This window comes from Passer montanus, unplaced genomic scaffold, assembly GCF_014805655.1.
Source record: "Passer montanus isolate IOZ18808 unplaced genomic scaffold, ASM1480565v1 scaffold69, whole genome shotgun sequence".
Lineage (NCBI taxonomy): Eukaryota > Metazoa > Chordata > Aves > Passeriformes > Passeridae > Passer > Passer montanus.
Genome location: NW_024372036.1, coordinates 6,723,508 through 6,747,905, shown reverse-complemented (window position 1 = coordinate 6,747,905; position 24,398 = coordinate 6,723,508). Strand labels below are relative to the sequence as shown.

Sequence of the window (24,398 nt, the reverse complement as noted above, 5' to 3'; positions counted from 1 at the left end):
AAATTGCTGGACTAGAGGTCACAAGGGATGCAAAACTAGCTCCCTGGGAGGTTGACTTTGGTGGCAGAAACATTGGAAAGTTCACATTTCCTTTCTGTGGCTGTCCTGGGGAGCAGAGGGGCAGAGAGGAGAGGGAGGTCAGGTCAGTGGGAGAGGGACTGAAGTGCAGAGCACAGAGCTGCATCAGGGGGCTGATGCCCACTGAAGGGTGGGTGGCAGTGGCAGGAAAGGAGGAGAAATTCCTTGACTCCTCTTCAAGGCTGAAGTCAAAACATGTTTTGCTATACCCTAAATACATAAATAAGCTTTGTGGGTAGGTTTGTTCAGATCCTACTCAGAAAAAAAAAATTAAGTGCAATGCAGTAAAATAATGTGTGCATCTTCATGTGTTTTGAAATTCAGGTAAAGTTAGGTGAGAAAGAATGGCCGTGGGTCTTGAGGGAGGGAAATAGAGTATTTAGTATTTAAAAAATACCTTTTGTTTCCCCTGGTTTGTAGGGCTCTTTATGCTTCTGTTTTACTGCAGCTGCTCTGTGAATTCTGGTGGTGTACAACTTTCTGTATGCTCTCTTTATGCAATTCCCCAGTGTGACAGAAAACTTAATAAAAATCTCTAAAGGAGTTGTGCCTCATTATCTTTTGCCTAGTTACCATATAATTCAATAAGATGGAATATGTGTTTATGACTCTTTCATAACTTCTCTCCAATTTGATTTTTGGTTGACTGGAAAATCCCATTAAAACATGTTCTGAAGTGTTGTCATATATGCATTGCTTCAGGGGAGGACAGGCAGGGTGGAAATTTATATTAGAGCATGCTGACAGTGTGTAAATGCTTGGAAGAGAAGGCTTTGTTTGCACATTTCTCTGGCTTAGTTTAGCACTTCACAAAGGAATTTCTTTTTATTGGTTTGGGGTTAATTTTTCTAAATTAAATGGGGTGTTAGACATTGGCCTACCAAACAAGTGCTAAATGCAGTTTCTGTACAGGGCAGAGTGTTTCCTCATCACAGAAAAACAAAATAAACTTCATTAAGTAGTAATCTTATGTTTGCTATAAAATTATTGCACACAAAAATAAAGGTGCCAGTCTGAAACTACTCAGGTTCTTTTTTACTGCAAAAATGCACATTCTGAGATCTAGACTATTTCTGGGGTTTCTTAAAGCTACTTGAAAAATACTGATAGTTTAGGGGTAATCTGATTTTTAAAAGTAGCTGTTGCTGCTTGCCTTTCACAATATTGTAATAATTCCAAGAAAAACTTAAGTGAGTTGAGGAAAATTTTTTCAAATGTATGGAATTGTGAGGTATCTCTTTTTCTGTGGAAAGGGCAGGCTTGAATTTTGGATACAGATTAATAGAGTTGGAGGCTGAATCATGTACAGCCAGTTTGTGTTATTGGAAAATCTGTAAAGGTATTATTTGTGACACTCGGGTCATGGATTTGCTTTCTAAGCTGTGTGGGGAAGAAAGTATCTGTAAGAGTTTCAGAGCAGGATAAATGGTACATTGTTAGCTTTGATCTTGTGACCTTTTCTGAGCAGACAAACGCTGTACCTGTAATGAAATGACATTTTTTGTGAATGGACTGTGCCCAGAGACTGTACCTTGGCCCTTCTCTCTCGTGTCTAGAGAGGTAGAATCTAAAACAAAGGTAGTACTCTTTACTTTTTTTTTCCCTTCCCTACCTAACCCGTATATGCTTTTAAAAGGCAGAAAGCACTGTTGTACTCTACTTCCTACTCATTAGGAATGCTTTGATGTGTTCATCTGGGAGACCAGAGGCAATGAAAAAGAGAGATTGTAGGTGGTCAGTAGGACCTCTGAAGAGACCACATGCCACCTATCAACTCGATTTCTGGTTGTGTCATGGTGTTATGTCCTGATGTTTACTCCTCTGGTCCTAATCCACTTTTAAATCACTTTGGAGAGGAACTGGATGTAGTGACCCATTTCATACTGGGCTCCTCTCCTCTCACAGCCAGGTAGTTACCAATATAAGCTACATCTGGAGAATTGTGTTACAGCAATCACCAAATATCACCCTCATTTATTGATTTCCTTTTTAGTTGTTTAATCTATTTCCACTTTTGTCCTGAACAGCATCCTATGGCAGCAAGTTCCATGAATTATACACTATGTGAAATTTCAGATCCTTTGGCTGATTTACATTTGTGTCAGCTGAGGTCAGTGGGTACCCTCCAGTTTCTCACCTTGTGAGGAGTAATGGTTGGCTGCAATGTGTTGCATGTGTTACAGGTAGATCAGCTGAAGGTCTGCCTTCTCTGAACTGAGAGGTTTGTTACACAGTGATGATTTAAACGCAAGGGAGATTTTCTTTCTTTCCAAATCAATAGCAACATGTAATTTTTCATCCATATACAATGCAGTTTTCATTGAAGTTGGGAGCTGCTGACTATTCCTCAGTTTGTTGTCTGTAAAACATCAGGAGATGGTCTGAACTGCAAAATCAAAGCTGGCTTGTTTATAATCTAGAGAACAGATGCAAATGTTTCATTTGTATGAAAACAGGGACAGAATAGGGGAGGAAAACAAGATAAGTGCACATTCAAAGCTCCTAATTTAGGGAGGCTGTGAGTGAAAACATTCTGCAGTATTCTGATATAGTTCATGTGGGGTTTTTTCTTAAAAAGTTCTAGGCAGGTCCATTGATTATTTTATTTTACTGTAAATTAAAAAAAATACATGATAGATATTCAATAAGTAGCTGTCACTTTACTAGTACAACACAGGATTTTATCAATGTATTGTGTAACACTTCAACCACCTGTAAATGTGTACCAAAGGGATCATGTACTTTGTCTGGCTTATTATGTATTGACTTTGTGTATTACTTTATTATTTTAGAGTAAGCTCATAACATTTTGGAGAGGAAGTTTTTGAAAGTATCGGTAATGGTGATCATAAACTGGTAGTTAATTTTGTAATCTGTAATTGCGAGTTTCCACTCCTTAGGGGGGTGTGGGAAGAATGTGGGGTTTTTGTATTTGGGGGGGTGGGGGCTGGCTAGGTTGTCTCACAGTTCCTGGATTAGCTGTCTATGTGTGTCTCTCTTTCTGTTGTTTCTGAGAAACTACTCCAGTATTTCAGGTTTTTAGCCTTAGACTGGGCCCTGTGGTGTCCTGTGTATTAGCAGGATATAATTTCTGCTTCAGTAATGTAATTTTTGAAGACAAAAACATGCACATAGACTGCTTCAGAAATCTTTTTGACTGTGTGTGAGATTTTTTTTATTTTTGAGAGGTTTTATTGTTTTATTTGTTTTTTAGTTTGACAGAGAGCCTCACATTACCTTTGTTTTTGTCAACTTATTTATCCGAGTAATTTTGTAGCCTCACAGAAAGCTTTTCCTAAACATTCACTATCACCACATAACAACCTTTGGCTCTTTTCTGAGAAATCATTTTTATAGAGGTTTCCTCCTCCACTACTTACTGCTGTGAGTGTGGTCATACAGTGCACGTGTGGTGTATCTGCAGTGGCATTTTGGTTCAGATTAGGATTCTTCCAATTGTCACTACTTACTGTGCTTTGGTTTGCACTGCAGAAACATTTCAAAACACTTAGACTGAGATATTTTTGAATGAAGGTAAACCAGAAGATAAACTCCAAGAGCTGCAGTCCCACTGCCAGACAGTGCTCAGCTCATGAAAGCAAATTAGAGCTGCCCCAAAGTAGAATTCTTGACTTGTGTTGTGTCCTCAGCACCAGCTGTTTAGCTCTTCAGGTGCACTCCTAGTGCTCTGCATTCCTAGCTAATGGGAGTGTAGGTAGGATTGAGATCATTATTATACACTTAGAGGTTATTATTCATGGCCACTGAAATTGCTTCAGATAGTCCAGCTATTCAAGCCTAAATTAGAATAGATGATATCCAAGTGGCTGACAAGTTAGATTTGTCAGCTGGCACCCAAACACTAATTAGGGCAGGGAGCACTAGATCTAGAGTCAAGCTGTGTTCCTGTCTCTGTTACCTTTTCACCTTTCCCACTATTAATCTGACTTCCCCTCCATTCCCTAACGTGCTTATCCTTGTTATCCAGCTGCTACCCCAAATCAAATATTCTGACATCTCACAGGTGCTGGCAGTGCTCTTTCCCTGTTCTCATCTCTTTAACCTACTTGAGTTGTCCCCTTGCAAAGGGCTGTGGGGCTGTGCCTGGTCCTGGACATGGGTGTTTGCTTCGTGACTGCTGAGATAACTGCTGCAATTGGTAAACCCATCTTCACTTCACTGAAAGCATTAATGGGTTTTCTCTGTTCTTCTTGGTCATTGATTTTCGTGGAAAATGTGTGGGAGCACAGAAGAAATCTCAGTGTCAGATTTAGTTAAAAGGTACTGGCAGAGGAACAGAATGTGGAGTAGATAAGTGACATAGCATCAGTTTTGTGTCCAAACAAATTCAGGATAAAAACACATCCTACTGTGAAAGCTTTGTTTAATTGTTCATCATTCTCACTTGAAAAATGAGAGGAATTGGTTATTGTTATATCAGCATTTCAGTGGATTATCAAGTTAAATGCTCTAAATTTGAATTCCTACGGCATAGCAGATTGTATAACCTAAAGCAATGTCTTCTGACAGTAGCTTACAGAAGAGTGAGGGGTCTGAAATTCTGCTCTCCAGGCTGCTCGGAAAGGCATGGTCTCTTGAGGATTTGTGGAATTCTGGTTTCCACACAGATAAGTGTTCAGTTATGCCTCCCAGGAACTGCCCCACATGGTCCCCAGGAGTTTTAAAACAATGCAATCCACTAAAATTATCTCTCTCTCTAAAGAGTTTTGTTACTTCTCCTGCCAAATGACCTGCTTGCCAAGATGTATCAGGACAATGTTCTTTAGTTTTTAAAGGGAGGGGAAGGAAGAGATAGCTTAGCTTATAGCAATTCTCCCTTTGAACCTCTGGAAGTATCCAGAAAATAGCCAGCCAGACTATTGCCACAGCTTAAACAGAACAAAAGGCACTGAGAGAAGAAGGGGTAATGAAGTTGAGGCAGAAGCTTGGACTCAGTCCTGTCCAGCTGCAGTCCTGAGGAGCTTCCTTCTCCCTGCTCACAGGGTGCTGTTGTGCCCTGTGCATGCTCGTTCTGTGAGCACTGATGTTTCACTGGGGTCCAGTGGCACTCTGCTAAGTACAGGTTGCTCTCTGTGATCTGGTCTGTGGTTTTGGGTGCTTAAATTAATGATGATGTTTTATAATGCTGTGATCAAATTGCGTATGCAAAGCAGAAGGTTTTTCAGAGCTCTGTTTTACTCTTGTCCCATGTAGTCTGAGATGGGATAAATCTTTTGCATCCTCTTCTGACAGAGTAGTTTCCAAAGTGTTTCCTCCCTCTCTATTCCCACCAAATTCCCAGGAAAGCCATGCTTTTGCAAGCAAACAACTTAAATAAAGGTTCTCCCATATCCTGTGGAATTCCTGTTCAGAGAAAAATCAATCTATTTTTCCAGTATTTGAATCAATGTAAATTCTTTGGTACACTTTTCCTGGGGAGAATGCTCTTTGGAAGTAGATAACTGTAAATGAAATTGTACTCTTTCCAAGCTTGTAAAAGACGTGGTACCAGTGGGATTTTTAGGTAGGCACATGATACATTCTGTATAAATGGCTGTCAGATAATTAAATAGCTACACAGGAAGTCAGATTGATAATGTTTTAATATTTCTTCTAAACAAACATCCCCCAGGAGTGTTCCAGGTGTTGCATTGCAGCTGGTTTGGGACTGAGGAGCTAGAACAAGAGTTTCTTTTTAGACTGAATGTCTACTGATCTTTTAGTTAACAGTGTCCCTGGAATGGACCTACTTTCATAAAAAGCACCAGAACAACCTAAATATTGATAACTTTAAGAAACTATGTAGCTCTTGGGCTTCATGAATTGTACAGATTACAAAACTAAAGTTAACAGCTGTACCACTCGTCAGAGTTCTGTTGCAGAATGGAAAAAAAACCATTTCCCCCTTTCCTACCTGGATGCTGTCATGCTCATCCCTCCCCAGCTGGGAGAGGAGCAGGGGCCTTGCAGTATTTTAAGTTGTTTTTAACACAGCAGGTGAGAAACTAGGTGAGGGAAAATACTGCAGCTGCTTTACATTAGCCTTACTTTCCCTTCCCTTTCTCCTCCCTTCCCTTAAGGACTCGCTTTGTTCTCGATGTTCTGTATCCCTGGAGCACATGACAGTGAGGCAGAGCAGTGCAGGCAGTCTGTGTGCCCTCAGTCACATCCTCTGTCCTTTAATGGTACGTGCTGCACACGAGCTGCCATTAAGCTTGAAGTCAGGAAATGTACTCAGAAGAGGTGTGTGCCTGCCAGCCAGAGATGGTTATCCTAATAAATGCAACAAAATCCTGCAGAAACACTGTCTTAAGACAGCAGTTTTTAATGCTCAAGTTAGTTACCTTCCAAATTTGAGAGCTTGTCGCTGCTAGAATATGATTGCCACCTTGGGAATTATGTGTACAAATATTCTATGCTTTATGCTTATAAATAGTGTATGCAAGATTTGGGTGCTTGCAGAATTGAAAAAAAGAGTAGGTTAGTTGTGGAAAAAATGTATAGCTTGGTTTATTATTTCAGTATGAATTCCTCTTTCATGCAGGATGTTTCTCCTTGGTAAGAGGCTGCAGCGTGTTGGTGGTGAGCAGGGTGCTGCTGGTAAATAGCCTGGGCTCTCACAGGCTTTAGAATTCAGTGTTTCCCACTGAGTCATTGTAATTCCTACTAGAAGTGTGTGGTTCATTGTTTTTTGTTTTGTTTTTTAAGCATTCTACAAGCAGGCAGTCTGGAAAGGTCACGTGTTGGTTGGATCAGCTGCCATTAATTCAGAATTGGACACTCAGCGTGGGTGTAGGGCTACAGAGCTGTCCACTGTGTTGTCACATATCTAAGGTGACACATAACCTTAAAGAAGATGGGTAGAAGAGGGATTCATGAAACAACAAATTTTGGTGTTTCAGTAAGGTTTGTGAAGACTTAAAAGCAGGAAACTAAGTAAAGAGTTGGACAGAGGAATAAATGAGTCAGTAGTAAGTCATGATGCTCCAGTGGTGTGACCAGCCCTCTTCTGCTTTATTAGCTGGCTTATGACGGTAAAAAAGGTTTTTGTACTTGTCTTTGTTCAATCCCTTCTTCCAAGCCACCTTTGAGCTATTTAGTCAGTTTGAACCAAGAGTGTCAGAGTAGAGGACTAAAGTGTAATTAAACTCCTTCCCTTTAGGGGAAGGCACTGTTAATAGAGGGTGAAGTTGTGATTTGTGGGAGCTTGGAAATGAAGTCTGAGAGGCAAGTCAGAAGACAGAAAACACGTTTTTCAGAAAATGGACAGAATTAGTGCTAGGGAGCTCTGAATACTTGTAATTGCTGTAAAAATCTAATGTGGATTGATGAAGGATTGGATTCTGCACTACAGCCACTGACTGAAAAGATGTATTTGATATTTCCTGAAGAAGGGCATACTGTTTCCTTCTGTAATGAAGGAGGTAAAGTGAAACATAATTTGTGTTCTGCAGTCACTTCAGCAACTCTTTATTTTGTCAGTAGCCCCTAGTAAAATTTCCTTTGAAGAAATTAAAAGATATTCTACCTTCTCTTTTCTTTTTTCTTCTCCCTGCGTTTTCCCCATTTTCCCAACCTGTGAGTCAGTGTTCTGGTGTTCATTCCCAGAGAACATGATATGCTAAGTACCAAGTGCCAGATGCCAAGGCAGAGGCAGTGACTTGCTCTGCTCCTGGTGGAAAACATCCTGTAGCAGGGGGGAGGCACAAAGTCCCCTTTTTCCCAGCACAGTTCCAAGTAGGCAGAGCCATCAGAGGGGTTGTGACTCATGGGTGTGGATGCTGGTGTTCTGTCTTGTTTTTGTTGGTTTTTTTTCCTTTAATTTTGAATGTTGTAGAAATCCACACTCAAGTTTTTTTAAAAGGGTGAAACATTAAAGACTAACTGAAATGTATTGCATAAAAAAATGGTGGGGGAGCATCAAGAGGGGAAGCATAGGAAAGCTTCCCCTGCTTGTCAGAGCAAGGGAGCGCTCCTGGCTGCTGCCTCTTCTGCTGATATGTGTTTATCTGGGGGGCTGATGCTAAACCAGCTGACTGAAACTGGTGGGTAATAAATGGCAAAAGAAAATAATAACATCGCAGGTGAAGAAAATAGTTAGACCACTAGCCAAATCTTTCATGACCTGTTTATTTTAATAAGTTTAGCGGTTTCTTCATCACAGATTATGGGTTGTGACAATGACTAATCATTAAATGACACTAATTTTGTTTTTATTCAAGAAGCAAAGAGCAAAGGTAATTTATTTTGGCATAGAGTAGTCTGCTAAGAAAAATTCTGGCTATTGAAAGATGTTTTATGTACATTCTGAAAAAAATAATTAGGCCCTCTGCTTCTGTCAACCTACAATACTTAGTAACAGCAAGCTAGAAACTATGGTGGTGAGATTTCAGAGTGCCTTAATGTCTGCTCTTTATTCACATTTATTTGCCTTTACGGAGGTTTGATGAAATTCCTTTAAAATCAATTTGCTCCTTCATCCCTCATCGTGTAGTGCCACTCCTACAGTTTTGTTAGTAGGCTGGGATGTCCTCATGGAGCACCATTCACCTCAGCACTGCAAGTACTGCAGTCTGCTCTTGCAAGACAAGTTACAGTGTTGGGCAGGCCAGGCTGGGAACATTAACTTTCCCTCTTTGTTTATTACAGCAGCCATGGCCAAGCTTTTTTACAGGAAGGTTTGCTTATGAGGGTTTGGATTTATGGAAAGTGAGGACATCTGTGTGCTGTGATACGTTGATGTGTAACCTGGCCTCTGAAGGCTGGTGCTAACCCTTAGGAGTGGGTAATTTATTAATAAAAAACCCTTTAACCTCGTGGTGTTCTACTAACTTGGTTAGGCAGTTGCACCTTTCTCTTACTTTGCTGAAAGCTTTTATTTCTGTGACTTTTCCCTGGTGTTCTACTAACTTGGTTAGGCATTTGCCCCTTTCTTTCTCTTACTTTGCTGAAAGCTTTTATTTCTGTGACTTTTCCCATACCAAAAAAGACTCCAAGGAGCTGCACTACTCTTGCTTCCTCCAAATGCAGTTCTTTGGCTCTCTGCCTGTTGGGTGCAATGAGCCTCAGGCACTTTCTCCACTGAGAGCATCTCCTGTCTGTTCTCTTTCCAAGATGAGGTACAAAGTACATGTGAGTTCTTGTAGGGCAGGTTGGGATCCTCTCAGGTAGTGCAAGTTCCTTTGCCAAATGGCAGGTCTTGTTCTGCCCTTGAACTTTATGCAGGCATCCTGTTTTTATCAGTACCTGACTCCGAATGAATTTCCATATGTTCACTCTGATTTCAAAAATCTGATCTATAGACTAAAGATAATGAGTTGACTTGATGATCTCTGCAGGGTGAATTTAAGTCTTAGTTAAGGTATAAGTAATTACAGTGGAGAATTTAATACCTTTAAAGTTCAGTTAGGCAAAACAGGTTGCATTTTGTTTGAAATGACACCTTCTTATTTCATATTAACATTTTTGATATTCTGAATTTGAAAAGCCTTGAAAAATGTTAAAGCATTCACCATTTCAAAGGTTATATTTCTCTTGGATAGTGTTCCTATACTACTGAAATCAGCCTGCATGCAGTACTGGTAACAACTCAAAAGAGGGGTTCATTTTTATCATGGAATTTCCCATACTGATCTATTCATACCAGTATTTGGGAATCAAGAGAAACTTGTCCAAGTTGATTATAATTTGCAAACTCATCAGGATATTTGCTCTTTTGTTTACAGGCTTGATATTTGCAAGTTCGCAGCCTTGACAGCAATCACCATGGATAGTGGTAAGTTTAACCTACTGATGAGTGTACATTCTCTATTATTTCCTGTTAAGTAGACAGTAACACACCCCAAAACTGTGTTCTGCTCATAGTCCCAGTCTCTTTGCACAAAAGATGCCCTCTGGCATTGAACTGGCTTTGATGTTACAGATGATGCAGAACTTTGCCCACACTGAGCTAAACTGGAGTCGTGCAACTGTTCTGACAGAGATATTATTTGCAGACCATAAAAATCATCACAGACTTATTGTTGCCCTTTGAAAGCTGGTTGCAGAATGAAGACCACAGAGCTGAATTTCCAGCATTGAGTACTTTAGTTTTAACTGGTTTTAAGCTTGTCTCTGTAACTCCTGATACTCAGAGCAGAAGTCACTTTTTAAACTTTGTAAGTAAAAGCACAAATTCAAACCAAATGGATTTGTTAAAATAGCCTACAGAAAGATGTAATAGCAACAGCAGCTTCAAATTTAGAGCTAAAATGTTTCGTTTTACTATTTAGTGGTGATTTTAGTCTGCTTAGATGTTGGTAAGGAGTCAAAAAAGAAGCTCAATACTGATCTCAATAGAGCTGGTTTTGGTGTCCAGGCTGCCCCAGGCTTTTCTTCAGCAGCACTTCAGTGTCTCAGAATACTTTTCCCACACTGCTCCTCCCTGTTCCCTCTGTCACTACAGACCTAAAGCCTTTTTTCTTTCCCTGTGGTATCTTCAGCTGACAGGCTGCAAAATATTTATCCTCTTGTGTCTGTGCCTGGCTCCAGTTTTGATTGAACTTCACCTTGGTAGAGTATCTATTCACTACTAAGAGAGCAGGCAGGCTTTCCAGAGGGTGTGTAATAAATTGATCTGGCTGTATTGTTCTCTTCAATAATGATAAGTGAAACTAAGTCTTTGGAAGCTTTCTGATACATAAAAACTTGGTAAAAGCCAATTATTATAGTTATATACAGAGCACAAGCATGTCTGAAGAAATGATGTATTCAAATGCATTAAATTTGGTAGTTGTATAACTTCACCTATATCCTACAAAAATTGAGGAAGTAGAAGAGACTTTGGATGATTTGTGTCTTATATATATATAATGCCAAAATAATGACTTCTCTTTTATCTTTTATTTGCTAGTTAATCTCCTTTACAAAGTGAAAAAGTGACTTATCTTGCTTCATTTCTTTATTCTTACACATGCAAGTCTTCCCTGGTTATGCTGAGCTCCACAGTAACAGCTGCAGTGAATTCAGCCATGCTGTGGCTTAGCTAGGTGGGCATCCTGTCCAAGTGGGCTTTTTGCACACTCCTATTCTACTGTAGCTGAGTGTCTACATGATTATGGCCCTGGAATACTAAGAAGTCAGAGTGTGTCCTGCAATATGATTCCATTATCTTTTTTTATAAGATTCATCAGGCAGTGCCTGATTCTCATTAAATCCCTGTATTTCAGTTGCAGGTTTTTATTTCCTTGATACATTTGTATTGACTTCTCAATAGGATTTGAAGTCACTAGGATTATGCAAAGCATTAAAAATTTCACATCCAAACAAACATGTTAATATGCTTCATTTTTATTTCCAACCTTGCAGGGTCAAAAGGCATGCCTGGTCTAGACTAGCCAGAGATTGTTATTTATCAGATACATTCATAATTAAGATGGGATGCAGTTTATTTTCTTCAGCAGGCTATTTTTGTCTCAGTAGTATGTGCATTTTGTATACTGTATTGTGAGGGAAGACAGACCTTCTGAATATGAATTGTTAAATAAAAACTTTGGGGGTTTAGATAGTCATATATTGTCCACTTTGAACTGAATTAACATTTTGCTGTTCTTCATCAATGTATTTCAGAAATGTATGATTATTTCCTTTTGGAAAACTAAAGTATTACCTAAAAACTTATACCAGTATGTATCAAATGCAATATTTCTTAACATACCAGTTTTTAAACCTTTATTCTCTTTGGAAATTGGAAAGTGCATGCAGAAACAAGTATTTGTATCTCACTTCTGAGAGCCAGAATCTGTAAATCAGGGTATTTTCAGCTATCTGCATCTTCCTGTGTTTATTTTCCTTTTGCATCTGATACAAAGCTGTCATCATTTCTCTCATTGCTCTTTTTGGGGAAGGATTCCAGCCATGAAATGAAATTCCCTAAGTTTTATCTGCTGGAGGAAGGGAAACTTAATTTATAGTGCATTATCTACTCTTCAGTGCTTCTACATATGGCCACTCTTAGGAGAGTCTGGCCTGACACTTGTTCCCTTCAGGAATACCACGAGGAGTTGGGAGAAGTAGGAAAAGCACTTGCAGTTCATCCCCAGGCATGGCTGTGTGCTGCATTCCTGATATGCATGAATCGTTCAGCTCATCACCTTGAGGTGATCACTGAGGCATGAGGCTGAAAGAAACCAAATTATTCAGGCCTAGGGTGAAGTGAGGGGAATTGTGTGCAAAGTGGAAAAAAGCCATCTCTTGTTCTTTCCTTTTTGAAGGGATTTCTGAATATTAGTTTCCATGTTACATAGCTGATGAACTTAGACAATAGGAGATGTCCATGTGCTCATCTGTGGTGCTGAAGAAAACCAAATTTGCAGTAGGTACAGTTGCAGAGCTGGATGCACTGAAGCCCTAGCATCCTCTTGAGCCGGGTCATTTGTGTGATGCATGCATGTAGTAATGTATTCAGCTGGAAGCATAGGTGTCAGTGCTGTTTTGGAATTCAGTCTTCACATCTTCATGTAATCCTTTGCGAGAGGAAGATCAGTGTCTAATGACTCAGAACCAAGTTGTGACTGACTGACCCTGGCTGGATGCCAGGTGCCCCCAAGCTGCTGTGTTGCTCCACTCCACCATGTTCTGCACCATGGGCTCCAGGGGAATCTCAGCTCTGGCACCTGGGCACCTCCTCCCCTTTCTTCTCCACTGGCACAGGGTAATTTTCCAGCAGCTTCTCCCAGAAGCCACCCCTGTAGCCTGGCCATGGAAATCATTACAGTAGTATACCACAAACATTAAACAAGTTGAGATTAGTTATGCCTAATTATGCTAGTCAGTGCTGGCAAATACCACCACATGTTTCTAAAGCACAAACACAGTTTTCTAGCTGGCCTCCTTTTATACATTAAAAATCAGATGATTAAGGGAAAAAAACACCCCTTCAGACTAACTGCAAATGAAGCAAAGCACAAATGATTGTGTAAGCCAAGAAAGTTCTACAAATGCATTAGTGTGGCAGTGCATTGAATCATTATCCCCTCTTGCTGGCACTCAGAGCCCAAGAACAGTGTAGCACTGACCTGATGTTCCTGCTTCCTGACCTGAAATACCTGGAGAATTCCTGCATCATGCACTGCAGATGTACCTCCTGGGTAATTCAGGCTGACAGATTCCAAAGTGTTCCCAGTTACTGCATATGTAAAAATCATTGGGTCAGAGAGTTTGATGGAAAGCTGGAACATCAGAAGAAAAGAGATTGCTTCCAGCTTTTCTCCTTGGACAGCAAACTAAAGGCAGCAAATAAAGAATACCTGTGTCAGAACATTGGTTGCCTTTTAGGATTGTTTCATTTGATTAATCAAATAAGGTGAGGTTTTCTGTATGGTTCAAAAAGATAGAAAGAGGCTACTTCCTCCCACATCCTCAAAAGAGCTCCCATTTAATGGTTGAGAGTTCTGGAGTGAAGGGAGCAAATGTACTTCAGAGTTGCTTAAGAAAATTTAGAGACTTAAACATTGATAAATGCAGCTGTCTGGTGTTTGTGACTCTGGGTAATAGTCATAGATATTTATATCAAAAACTTCAGAGCATTCTGGCTGTGATGCCCTCAGGCAATTGCAAATATCATTTTGGATGTTGACAAGCAGGATTTGTTTGTTCTGTGTCAGCTTGAGCTGAGCATGTCCCTGTCTCTTCCAAGGTCTCTTCCTGGGCACCAGCTTCAGTCTTGGGTCACCACCCATGACTATGATGCTGAATTGAGGTCTGTGCATTTAGGCCATTTTAGCAATAACTACTGAAATTGTAGGCCCAACTACTTACCGCAGTGAGCGAAACCAGGAAAGGCCTTTTATCATATCAAATAACGGGGAAGGCTTTGAAAAACTTTTTCTCAAAGGCATGTTTTCTTGGAGCAATTCTAGCATGAGGTTTTGGGTGTCTATTTTAGAAGTGACCTTTATTGACTCTCCTCTTCTTATTCAGTGTTCTTAACAGAGGACAAAGCCAACTCTGTGTTGAAAAGATACCCAAGAGCCAACACATTTCTGGAAGAAATAAAGCAAGGTGACATAGAACATGAATGCAGAGAAGAAATCTGTAGCTATGAAGAGGCGAGAGAAGCATTTGAAAATGAGGAAAAAACGGTATGTTTTGCTGTGTATGTAAAGTTGGGGGGGGTGTACTTCCACTAAACTTCTGGGTGTGCTGAGTGCTTGTGTGTTTTCCAGCGTTGCATTAGATTTGATTTTTGCATAGGGAAATTGTACTGGCAAGGCCAGTGATTTAGTGGCCAGAGTGGTACAGGAAGCCTTGCAGATTTCTTCTTAAATTTACACAGGTGACACATTCCACTCTTCAAGGGCTGAGCTCTACATCAAAAAATAACAGTGTATTAAGGCATACTGGACATTTTAAGTTCTTGGCATCTTTTGGTTGGTGCTGGTGTGTTATCTCACACATAGCTGGGGAAATGGGTAAGGCTGGCATGAGAATTTTGTGGTTTATTAAAATGAAGTTATAGGACATGTGGTTTCCCTTCAAAGCTGCTTCTTTCTGAAGCTATGAAGTGCCTGCACAGACATGTTTTTACCTCCCAAACTTGACTTGGCATGACCGTTCCTAATAATAGCTCCATGTGTAATTAATGTGTACAATGAGAAAACTTATATAAAATTCTGACAAAATATCACTTCTGCTTTTTCTTCCAGTCCCTAGAGAAAACATAACCTAAACATCTTGTCTCTCAGCTTCTCTCTCCCATTTAGGAACATTTTATGCTATGGTAATTAGCATTTCCCTTGCAGAGGTATTTGGGAAGTAGTTAAATAGAAATAATTACATTTCTTTTTCTGCCACAAGTGTTGAAGGAGCTTTCAATAAGGTCCTGACCTTTTATCAATTTCCACTACTGTATCCTTTTTCCCTGGCTGCTCTGTTTTGCTGTGGGGAGTTGCTAATGGGTCAGGCTGTGCTAATGTGCAGTGGTGCCTGAGCAGCCTCATGTACTTGGGCTTTATTTAGTGCATTGTCCCCCAGCAGTATCCATCCACACAGCCACTTAGTAAAACTTAACATCTATGTCCCAGGGGAAGGGAATGGATGCAGTAGACTGGGAACATGATATAGTGTATGCAGAGAAACACAGGATCAAAGCTTTCATAGTATAGATAGACTGGAATTCAAATAGGGGTGTAACTTATTTATCTCATGATAACTTTTTGACTAATCTCTGGTTTTTTAATCTCTGCTTGCTTCTTTGTTTTTCTGCAGTCTTCTGGGCAGGTCTGCAACATGCAGATTTGTAATATTGAAAGAATATCGAGCAATTCCCTCAAGTTATTTTTGGTACATGAGTTTTTAATTACCATTGTGTATGTCAAGTGTGCATACATGCTATTCAGTATTTTCAAGACAGGCTTGGGGATATTGACAGATTCTGAATTACTATTTGAAACTATTAAGTCAGTTATAAAGATTATGTTTGGCTAGAGCCAACAGGGAAGAATTTGCAGGACTTTTTAGGTGAAATAGAATATTAAATTACTTGTTGACATATGTAATGCATGTGGAGGACCTGGGGACATTCATTATAATATATGATTTGCTTTAAACAGAATTCAGGAACGAGATCTGGATTTCAGTCTATGAAGACTTCACTTTAATGCTGACCACTTAAATAAAGCCAAAACAAAGAATCCTGAGTTCTAAGAATCTAAAATAAAGGAACAAGGGATCAAAATAAAGAGCTTACCCACATCTTGAGTATGTACAACTCTCATCTCCCTATCTCTTTAAAAGTAAATTAGTAGGTGAGGAAGGACCAGAGAAGTGTGACAATTGATCAAAGATATGGAAAGACTTGTATAACAACAATAGATCATAAAATAATTGAATCAGGGAATATGTGATGATGTCTGTAAGATGAAGGCTGAGCTGAGGTCAGTCACTTGCCATCCTTCTGATAGCAGAGCTAAGAGGGCCTCAAAGGAAACTGGAAAGGTGCCAGTTCAAAGCAAATAAGTGTCTCTCCTCACCACAGCTAATGGAGCTGTGGACTGCCTGCCACAGGATGTCTCAGATCCTAAAAGTAGGTTCAGAGAAAAGTGATGTAAATGAAGGGAAGTTAAATCAGTCTGGAACCGTTAATTAAAAGGAAGCAACTTTGGCTAATGGATGTTCTTAAGGTACAAATATGTGAAATCTGGGAGAGTATCTCCCAGAAGCAGCACAGTAGCCTGCTTGTGTTTGAACATTTTCAGCAGTCTCTAATGATTACTGTCAGAGAACTAACAGATAAAGTGAGCCCTAGGTGTGACCTTGTAAAGCTGTTTATTGGTGCTGCTTGTAGCCTGCAGGCAGTGCTGCATGTGGGCACTGGTCAGGTGTCAAGAGGTTATTGGGAGGCTCAAAGATTAGTTCAAAGGTTACTGTGCTAAGTATCTGAGTGTGATTGTAGCACTGATATTAATTTTATTTCCATTAACTCATTTTTTAATTAAACTGCATGAAGATTTTAAAAGCTGGAAGTCGCAGGTTTTCGTTCCTGTGACAAATTTCCAGTGAATTTTAAATATTGTAAAAATTGCCAAGTTCTCTTTGTTGCTTTATTCAAGCAAAACAAACAAACTACTGCTAAAAATCTTAGTAAGCAACTCTAAACTTGTCAACACCAGATCTAAAATTATATGATCAAGTAAGACTTCCAGCGTCACTCTGTGTGTAATTATGGGTGCTGGATAAATTCTCAGAAGATGTGAATCTTTTGCTGCTACTTGAAATTGGGGGCAGACCAGAAGGGATGAGTGTAGCAGGTGCACTCACTTCCCCTTATTGCTCTGTTCTCACCCTCTGCCTGGTGAATACCAAGCAGTCTTCTGACTGGCTTATTATGAGTCCACCTTTACAACAAGTCAGGCAATTGACAAAGAATCATTTGAGGATGACAATGATGCCAAATGTAGTAAAGGCCTTCCCTGAAGGCCTTTCTCCTTCCCTGAAATTCTCAGGAGAGTGTGAGTCTTGAATTCCTTGTGGATCCCTTATTTGATCCAGCATTCAGATCCAGCTAACTGATACGGACTCAGTTCTGAGAAGTATTGCAAATGAAAGGAAAACAGAATTCTGGGATTCGCTGTAACTGTCTTTGGGATGCCTTTGAGAATTCCTTTTCATTATTTCTTACTGGATTTGCCAAAGCACTAAGGTACATTCAGAAAAATAGTTCTTGGCAGGAATATATGTTAGATGTTTTCTAAGTATTTTCCATGGCAGTTATCTGATTCTGTGGCCTGCTGAAGTTTTTCAGCCTTATAAGGCTTTTACACCTGGTATTCCCAATTGTACAGCACTCAGGGGTAAAGGATTACTGAAGTGCCCTTTTCATTAATCACAAGTTAGTAATTTTGTCAAGCAGAAAGTCCTTTCTGTTGTTATTTAAAGAGACCAGCAGTTGTGGGAGGGATGTTTGTGCTGGGAGTTTTCCAGCTTATAAATTACTCTTTAACTTTCTGTATGAATTTTACAGATACTTTGTAATTTTCAGTCTTCCCCCTCTTGTTTTTTTTCAAACAGTAGTTATTTTACAAACAGCAGTTTGTACATATCCTCACACTGTGTAAACTCATCTAAGTTGTCTGTGGCTTTGTTAGGCAGCATTTGACTCTAACCTGATGTCTTGTCCTCCCCCTGCACCATCTCTTTACTCTGCAGTGTAGCTGTGGTGGGGCAGAGCAGAGGCAGAGCTTGGCAGCTGTGCAATTCAGACCTGAAGGATGCATTTCCTGCACTTCCTGTCAGTTGTGGCAGTCTGGAGCTAAAAGTCTTTGTGCTTCTCTTGGAGAGCTGACTTGCAAAAATGCAAGCTGGGACCCAGGATCTAGTATGCTAACAAGGTTATTTTCTGTGGGCTTTTGTGGAGTTGTTTTTTTTTTTAATTTTCCCATGAAGAACATTTAAAGATTTAATTTTTTTTTAATGACTAAGCTAGTGTTTCTTTCTTAGTGTTTTTCATCTGTGTGCAGAACTGTATTCCTGTGTCTGTGTAAGATAGTGTTAGACCTGAAATAATTTCTGACCAGGGAGTGGGGAGTGTCTAAACTGTCTTGAGTTTTCTTTGCCTTGCATGTAAATGAAAAAGGACATTAAACTACTTTCATCCTTAAGGCAGTTTACACCCTTCTAGCTCTTTATGCATTTGTCTGGTCACATCACCAAGTCAAACATCCCCAAAGCAGCACACCCTGTTCTGCTCTAAGTGCCTGCCACTCTGGGACAGCAGAACAGATTTTGTGCTGCTTTGCTGAGTAGCAGAGTGCCAAGGAGTGATGCTGTTTCAGCTTTCTGAAGATACAGAGACATTTTCTACAGCAGATAGATCTGACCTAGAAGTAATGTGAAAACAATATTCAAAGATCGGTCACTACTTACTACCCTTCTATTGCAGAAAGTGCATTTTCTCTGCATGCAACACATAATAGATTGTTAGGAGAGAAGTATGATTTCTTCTTTTTCATCAAAACTACCTTTCTCGTCCAGAGAGTCCTTAAAATGACATATCCTTGCACTGTATATGTAATGACTTCCAGTAAATCTTGGGTCTTCAAAACTAAATTTTACAATTATATTTCTTTGCTGCCATTGAGGCCAAAGAACAGTGATGTGGGAGGATTGTTCCCAGTACATACAGCAAGATTTCATAATCCTAATTAATCCTTTTCTGCTTTTTTTTAGTTAACAATATATTATTTATTCCACTAAGTAATCTAGTTAGCTGTATTCTTACCAGATGCAAAAGTAATAGGTATTCTTAATTGCCTGGTGGTCTGTTGGGGTGAGGGTGAGGTGTTTGGTTCTGCCAGGTTTTGTCATGCAGAGATCCCAAAAGCCTTCAGTTGTGCAGCTGATGGCATTTTTCAGTGTTCCCCCCAAAATATATTTTCCTAAACTCACAATTGTTGGTTTGGGGTTCAGTGTGGAACACAGGTCAAGGAGGGCCCTTGTAGAGAAGAATTTAGAGTCCATCTTTCCAGTCTTTCTTGCTTTGTTTGAAGCCAATGCCACCTGACACAGCTTAAATGGTTTGGACCTGGGTTTACATCAAAGAGGGGCATTGTGACAATCTGCTTGTGGTGTCAAGCCTTAAAATATAGGAAAAATGCCTGATCCTGAATTGGTGTAGGAGTTGAAACTGTTTTGGTTTTTGAGTTTGCACATAGACGTAAAAACAACTGAATTTATCTTTGGAAAGAAATTTACAGGAGAGTCAGTTGTTTCATGTACATGGCATTTCTCTTAACCTGAGTAAATCCTGATCCAGAAGTGTTGATAGTGTGTTTTTTCCCCCTTGGTGTCCTGGTCCTGCCTTTGCCCAGGGAAAGCTTGACCTCCATGCTAGAGGGATTGTGCTGCTTCTGGACTCAAGCTGCCTCTGGGGTCAGTTTGGTGGCATTTTCTGTTTAATGTTCATCATGTGGCATTAGACCTGAGCTAAAACAATGAATCTGATTTGTCTGTGCACAAAGTCAGTCTGCAGCCTAAATACATCATTTACTAGCAACTGAGCAATTACAATTTCAGTTCTACCTGGTGACTATTTTATAAATAGTTGCATGAAATGTGTGCTGTCATTTAAAATTAATGTGATGCTGGCAGGAGGATGAGGGGGTCAAGTCTGTGCAATTTTAAAGAAAGCTAGAGTTCAGAGATTGTGGCATGGACTGGGGGGATGTCATTAATTACAGGGTTTTGGGGTTTGGGTTTTTAATTATACTACAATATACTAAAATGTTCTCAGTTATGACTATAAAACTCAATGGAAGTGTGTCATGTAGGAGAGACATTACAGGTGAGGATGGCCTTTTGAGGCAGGGTATGCTTTTCTTTTTTGCTGTTTCTTCACAGCATTCACTGCAGAAGAAATTTCATGGCAACATGATATTTGTGCTCCCATTTGCTCATATTAATATAGCAAAAAGGACTTTCAAATATTGGTGTCCTCCTTCATCTTTGTTTTTGCTTATTCATATTTTCACTTTATGTTCCATTTATCTGTAGCTTTGTGGTCAAGGTTTCTAGAATATAATAACCTGTGTAATAGTCTCACAGTTATGGGGCTATTTTTAACTGTAAACAGAGGATCTGGATCAACTCAAACTAAGCTGACAGTGATTGCTGTATGAGCCAGAGGGTGGGGCATTCTAAATTATGATAAGACAGTGCAGCATAGTTGTGCTTAGCCAAAATGGTCTGTCACTGTGAGCTAGTGTTTCTGTGTCAGATTGTACTAGTGCATTATTTCAATTCTAAAACAAACAAACCCTAAACTTGTGCCTTGAGTGGTGCTGACAGATTCTGATCCACCGGATGGCTGATGTGCATGCTGATTAGGCAGGGGCTTTTGAGATATATTTTTCCTGGTTTGTTTTGGGATTGGGTTTTTTCTTTTCTGATTGTATTATCGCTTAGTCCTGTCTCTGCTGCATGTTTATAAACATTGAGTGCAGATATAAGAATGTTAAAAGTGGTGAGGAGTTTGTTTACAAAACCAAATCCCTTTTGTATCACTAATCACATGAGAAGAAGAATTGAAAGTTTGTGTGTGCTTATCCATGCCAGTTCTTATTTAACCATCAATATTTGAAATGCCTTTTTTTTCCTCCTCATTCTTTAAAACAACTTGCTTACATTGCTTGTTTTTTATTAACTGTGTTATAGTTTCTGACATGTTGTGTCTTGCTCTTCTAGAAGGAGTTCTGGAAAGTCTACAAAAACGGACTGCAGGGAGAAAGTAACACAGGACATAACTGGTATTCATTTTACCTTACATTTCCATTAATCATTGGCCTTTTTGTTATCCTCATTGTCGCTTTTGTCATCTGGAGATGCCTGTTTAAAAAGAAGATGCGCAGGCAGTCGGTGTACGTGCACAGGGGAGCCCACGGCGCGCTGGGCGATGGTGCTGCTGGCAGAGGGCCCCTCCCGCCGCCTCTCAGCATTGTTCATTCCCCGCAGGAGGAAATGTATGAGGTCAGTGGGCTCTCTCCAGGAGGTCTGAGCTATTCGGATGCACGGTCAGACTCAATATCCACAAGGCTCTCAAACTGTGATCCTCCTCCTTCCTATGAGGAAGCCACTGGGGAAATCAGTGTGAGAAGAAGCGAAACTGAGCAGCATTTAGATCCACCCCCGCAGTACGAAGACATTGTGAATTCCAGTTCAGCCACTGCCATAGCACTAACCCCCATTGTCACCAGTACTAAGTAAAACAAGAAGAATGCCATGGACCTTTTAAAAATCATTAATCATTTTGTAGCACTTTATCTTGGCTTATTATGCATTTCTGTAATTTAACGGACTTGTATACGATGAATTTCACCTTTTCTAGGTTCACTCGTTCTTTGGGTTTGGGATTTTTTTTTCCCTATCAAATGTCTTAAAAGATAAGGAATCTGTATTGAGAGTGTAGTGCAGATACAGATGTGGTGCTCTGTCATACTTCTCAAAAGTACCTCTGTTTTGAAGGATGTCACTTGTTTTATTCCAAACACTGTCCACATTCCCCACAAGATTTGTGGGATACCCCTCCCCTTTCTTACTGCAGACTGTCAGAATTCCCTGCAATAGGGAATCCTTAAGTAACATTTTAGTAGTTATTTACACTAGAGGGGACTGATTTTGCAGTATTGCCTCTTGTCTGGTTTGTTCCTTTTTCTCACCTCGATTTTTGTTACATGCTGCACCCTCTCCTGGCACTCGGGAGGCTTGGGAGCCTTTGTGTTCAAACCAGGATCTCGTGTAGAGAATGCTGGTGTAACAGCAATAATTCCAGAGTCCTAGCAGGAGAAGTGTGTTCTAAAGCTTTGATATTACAGCTCAAAATTCTGTAAATGTGTAGAAGCTGACAAATCAAGACACTAATTGGTGAATTTAATGGTGAAAGTTTTTGTCTGTGTTCTGTTTTCCTGTTTCCCTATCTGGTTTTACTGGTTTTACTTTTGTATTTTAGAGGTGGGAAGTGTGCATATGTTAACTTCAGAACTTGAAAGTTCATGCAACAGTAATAGTGAAGTACTCAAGAGTGGATAAAATCCTGATTATGGACTTCCTACTGTGATTTTCACTGGGACCAGAATGTAATCTATAAGCACATACACCCAAAGGCATTACTTTCCTTTTTAAAGGGAGAAAAAGGAAAGAAAATCAGTGTCTGTGACTTCCTTTTGTCCCAAATATGAAAACCTTCCATAAGGTTTTGCCAGCTATAAACATAAACCCTTTCCTAAAGTTCTGATACTCCCTTACCTACTCACATGTACCTTGTATGCACCTTGTACTGGTGCCTGTGGAAATTCTTTGCAGAGAATATAAATATCTTTTTTCAACAAAAAATAAATTTATTGCCTATCCATTCCAACAAGGAATTCTAAGAACATGCAGGCATAACCCCAAGCATTAGTGTGGAGTGACTTTTTGAGGCTGAAGAGAAGGATGCAAGTTACATACAGGCTTGTACAGAATTTCATCCACTTGGTTTAGGTGATAAAAATTCTAGTGTGGTGATTCTTTTACAGGTTGATTTAAAAGTTAATTGCTCTGTTTAATTTCTGAGTATTAGGTTTCAGTTTTCTTTCTTCCCACACCAAGTATCGTGGCATTAGTTTAGTACTCTTCTGTGTTCTACTAATCAATTAACACCAATTGAAAGATGTTGAGCCCTGAAGGACTAAATTATGTTATGTTGGCTTTCTTGCAACAGAAACCCAAACTGTCTTGTTTCAAACACCCCAGATAAAATGCCAGTGCTATCTGTTTGAAATTCCTCTTAATGTCCCTCTCATGGGGGCTTGGCCCAACTGTTCCCAAAGGATTTTTGTGGAAGGAAGTGGATGGTTATAGATGGTGTGTAAATGTTCACTTTGATAAGAATATGATCTAACCTATTGACAAGTGCAGTCAGGAGTTCTCATTTTTGACAAAGAGTAAGTTGCCTTTGTTGCCTGCTGGGGATCTTCAGCTGCTAAGGCAAGTTGTATTAGAGATGAACTCCTGGCCAAACTCCTGCCTCCATTGTCAAAACTATAATTTGTATTTATATTCATTACATATAATAGGTGTATTAAGATAAGTAGATAAGTACAGTATATTTTGGACACTTGTAGTAAAAATTTCCTGGGTTTTGTTTGTGGACTGTCAGACTTTTTCTTTTGAAGTGGTTTTAGCCCTTGTGAATCCTGAATTGCCACTTGTGGAAGCTAAAGCTCCTTTCAAACCGAGCAAGAGTTAGTAAATAAACTGCTTTATGCAGATTCTGCAGAACAAAGTGCCTCATCCCAGCATGCAGGAACCACCTCAGGAAGAGCTGGTACTTCATTGTCTGTGCCATATTGGCACCTCCTGTGCCTGCCAGCACAGATAGGAGTTTTAGCAGTAACTTCCTTGTCAGGATATAGGACTTTCCTGTAGGAAATGCATGGAGATCACCCATGTTACATTAGCTTGTTTAGCAGCTGTCATCATCCCTGGACATGGGCAGTCTGCTTTAGTAATTTAGAGATGAGCTGGCTTTTCCCTTCTTTCTGTGTTTTCTTTACTCTGTACTCCTCCTGAATTGCCACTTGTGGAAGCTAAAGCTCCTTTCAAACCGAGCAAGAGTTAGTAAATAAACTGCTTTATGCAGATTCTGCAGAACAAAGTGCCTCATCCCAGCATGCAGGAACCACCTCAGGAAGAGCTGGTACTTCATTGTCTGTGCCATATTGGCACCTCCTGTGCCTGCCAGCACAGATAGGAGTTTTAGCAGTAACTTCCTTGTCAGGATATAGGACTTTCCTGTAGGAAATGCATGGAGATCACCCATGTTACATTAGCTTGTTTAGCAGCTGTCATCATCCCTGGACATGGGCAGTCTGCTTTAGTTTTTAGTAATTTTTCTGGCTTTTCCCTTCTTTCTGTGTTTTCTTTACTCTGTACTCCACTGCCACTTTTGAAGGGTTTGTTTGTGGCTCCTAAGTTGAGTGTGTTACTTTATCCTGTTACTGTGTCCTGTAGGTACTTTCATGTGCAATCCAAAATTGATGCTTGCCATTCCAAAAAAAGTCACAACCAAAAACTTAGTGATCTATGAGTTGAATGAATTAGACAATGCCTTTTCCATGAGTACATGAGTATGAAAGCCATTGTGGGCTATAAATTTATGTCTTGGTGAATAAATTGAATTTTTAAACAAAACTTGTTTGGGACAGTTGTGCAAATGCATTTCCTCTAAAACATGAACAGTTTTCTCCATGTTGGAATAGTGTCAACTTACAAACTGTTTGTTCTGTTTTGTGAAATGTGGGAAAATAGCT

At 39.8% G+C, this 24,398-nt stretch overlaps 1 protein-coding gene across 1 annotated transcript in view; it reads left to right on the top strand.

Annotated features, from left to right (window-relative positions):
- The window catches only part of PRRG1 (proline rich and Gla domain 1), a 30,173-nt gene extending 6,532 nt beyond the window's left edge, over positions 1 to 23,641 (top strand). Inside the window, exons 3-5 of the mRNA XM_039729449.1 lie at positions 9,804 to 9,853; positions 14,038 to 14,198; positions 20,797 to 23,641. Of these exons, the coding sequence (XP_039585383.1) occupies positions 9,844 to 9,853; positions 14,038 to 14,198; positions 20,797 to 21,315 (690 nt within the window). The 5' untranslated portion in view covers positions 9,804 to 9,843 and the 3' untranslated portion in view covers positions 21,316 to 23,641. The remainder of the gene's footprint in view (positions 1 to 9,803; positions 9,854 to 14,037; positions 14,199 to 20,796) is intronic.
- The last annotated feature ends 757 nt before the right edge of the window (positions 23,642 to 24,398 follow it).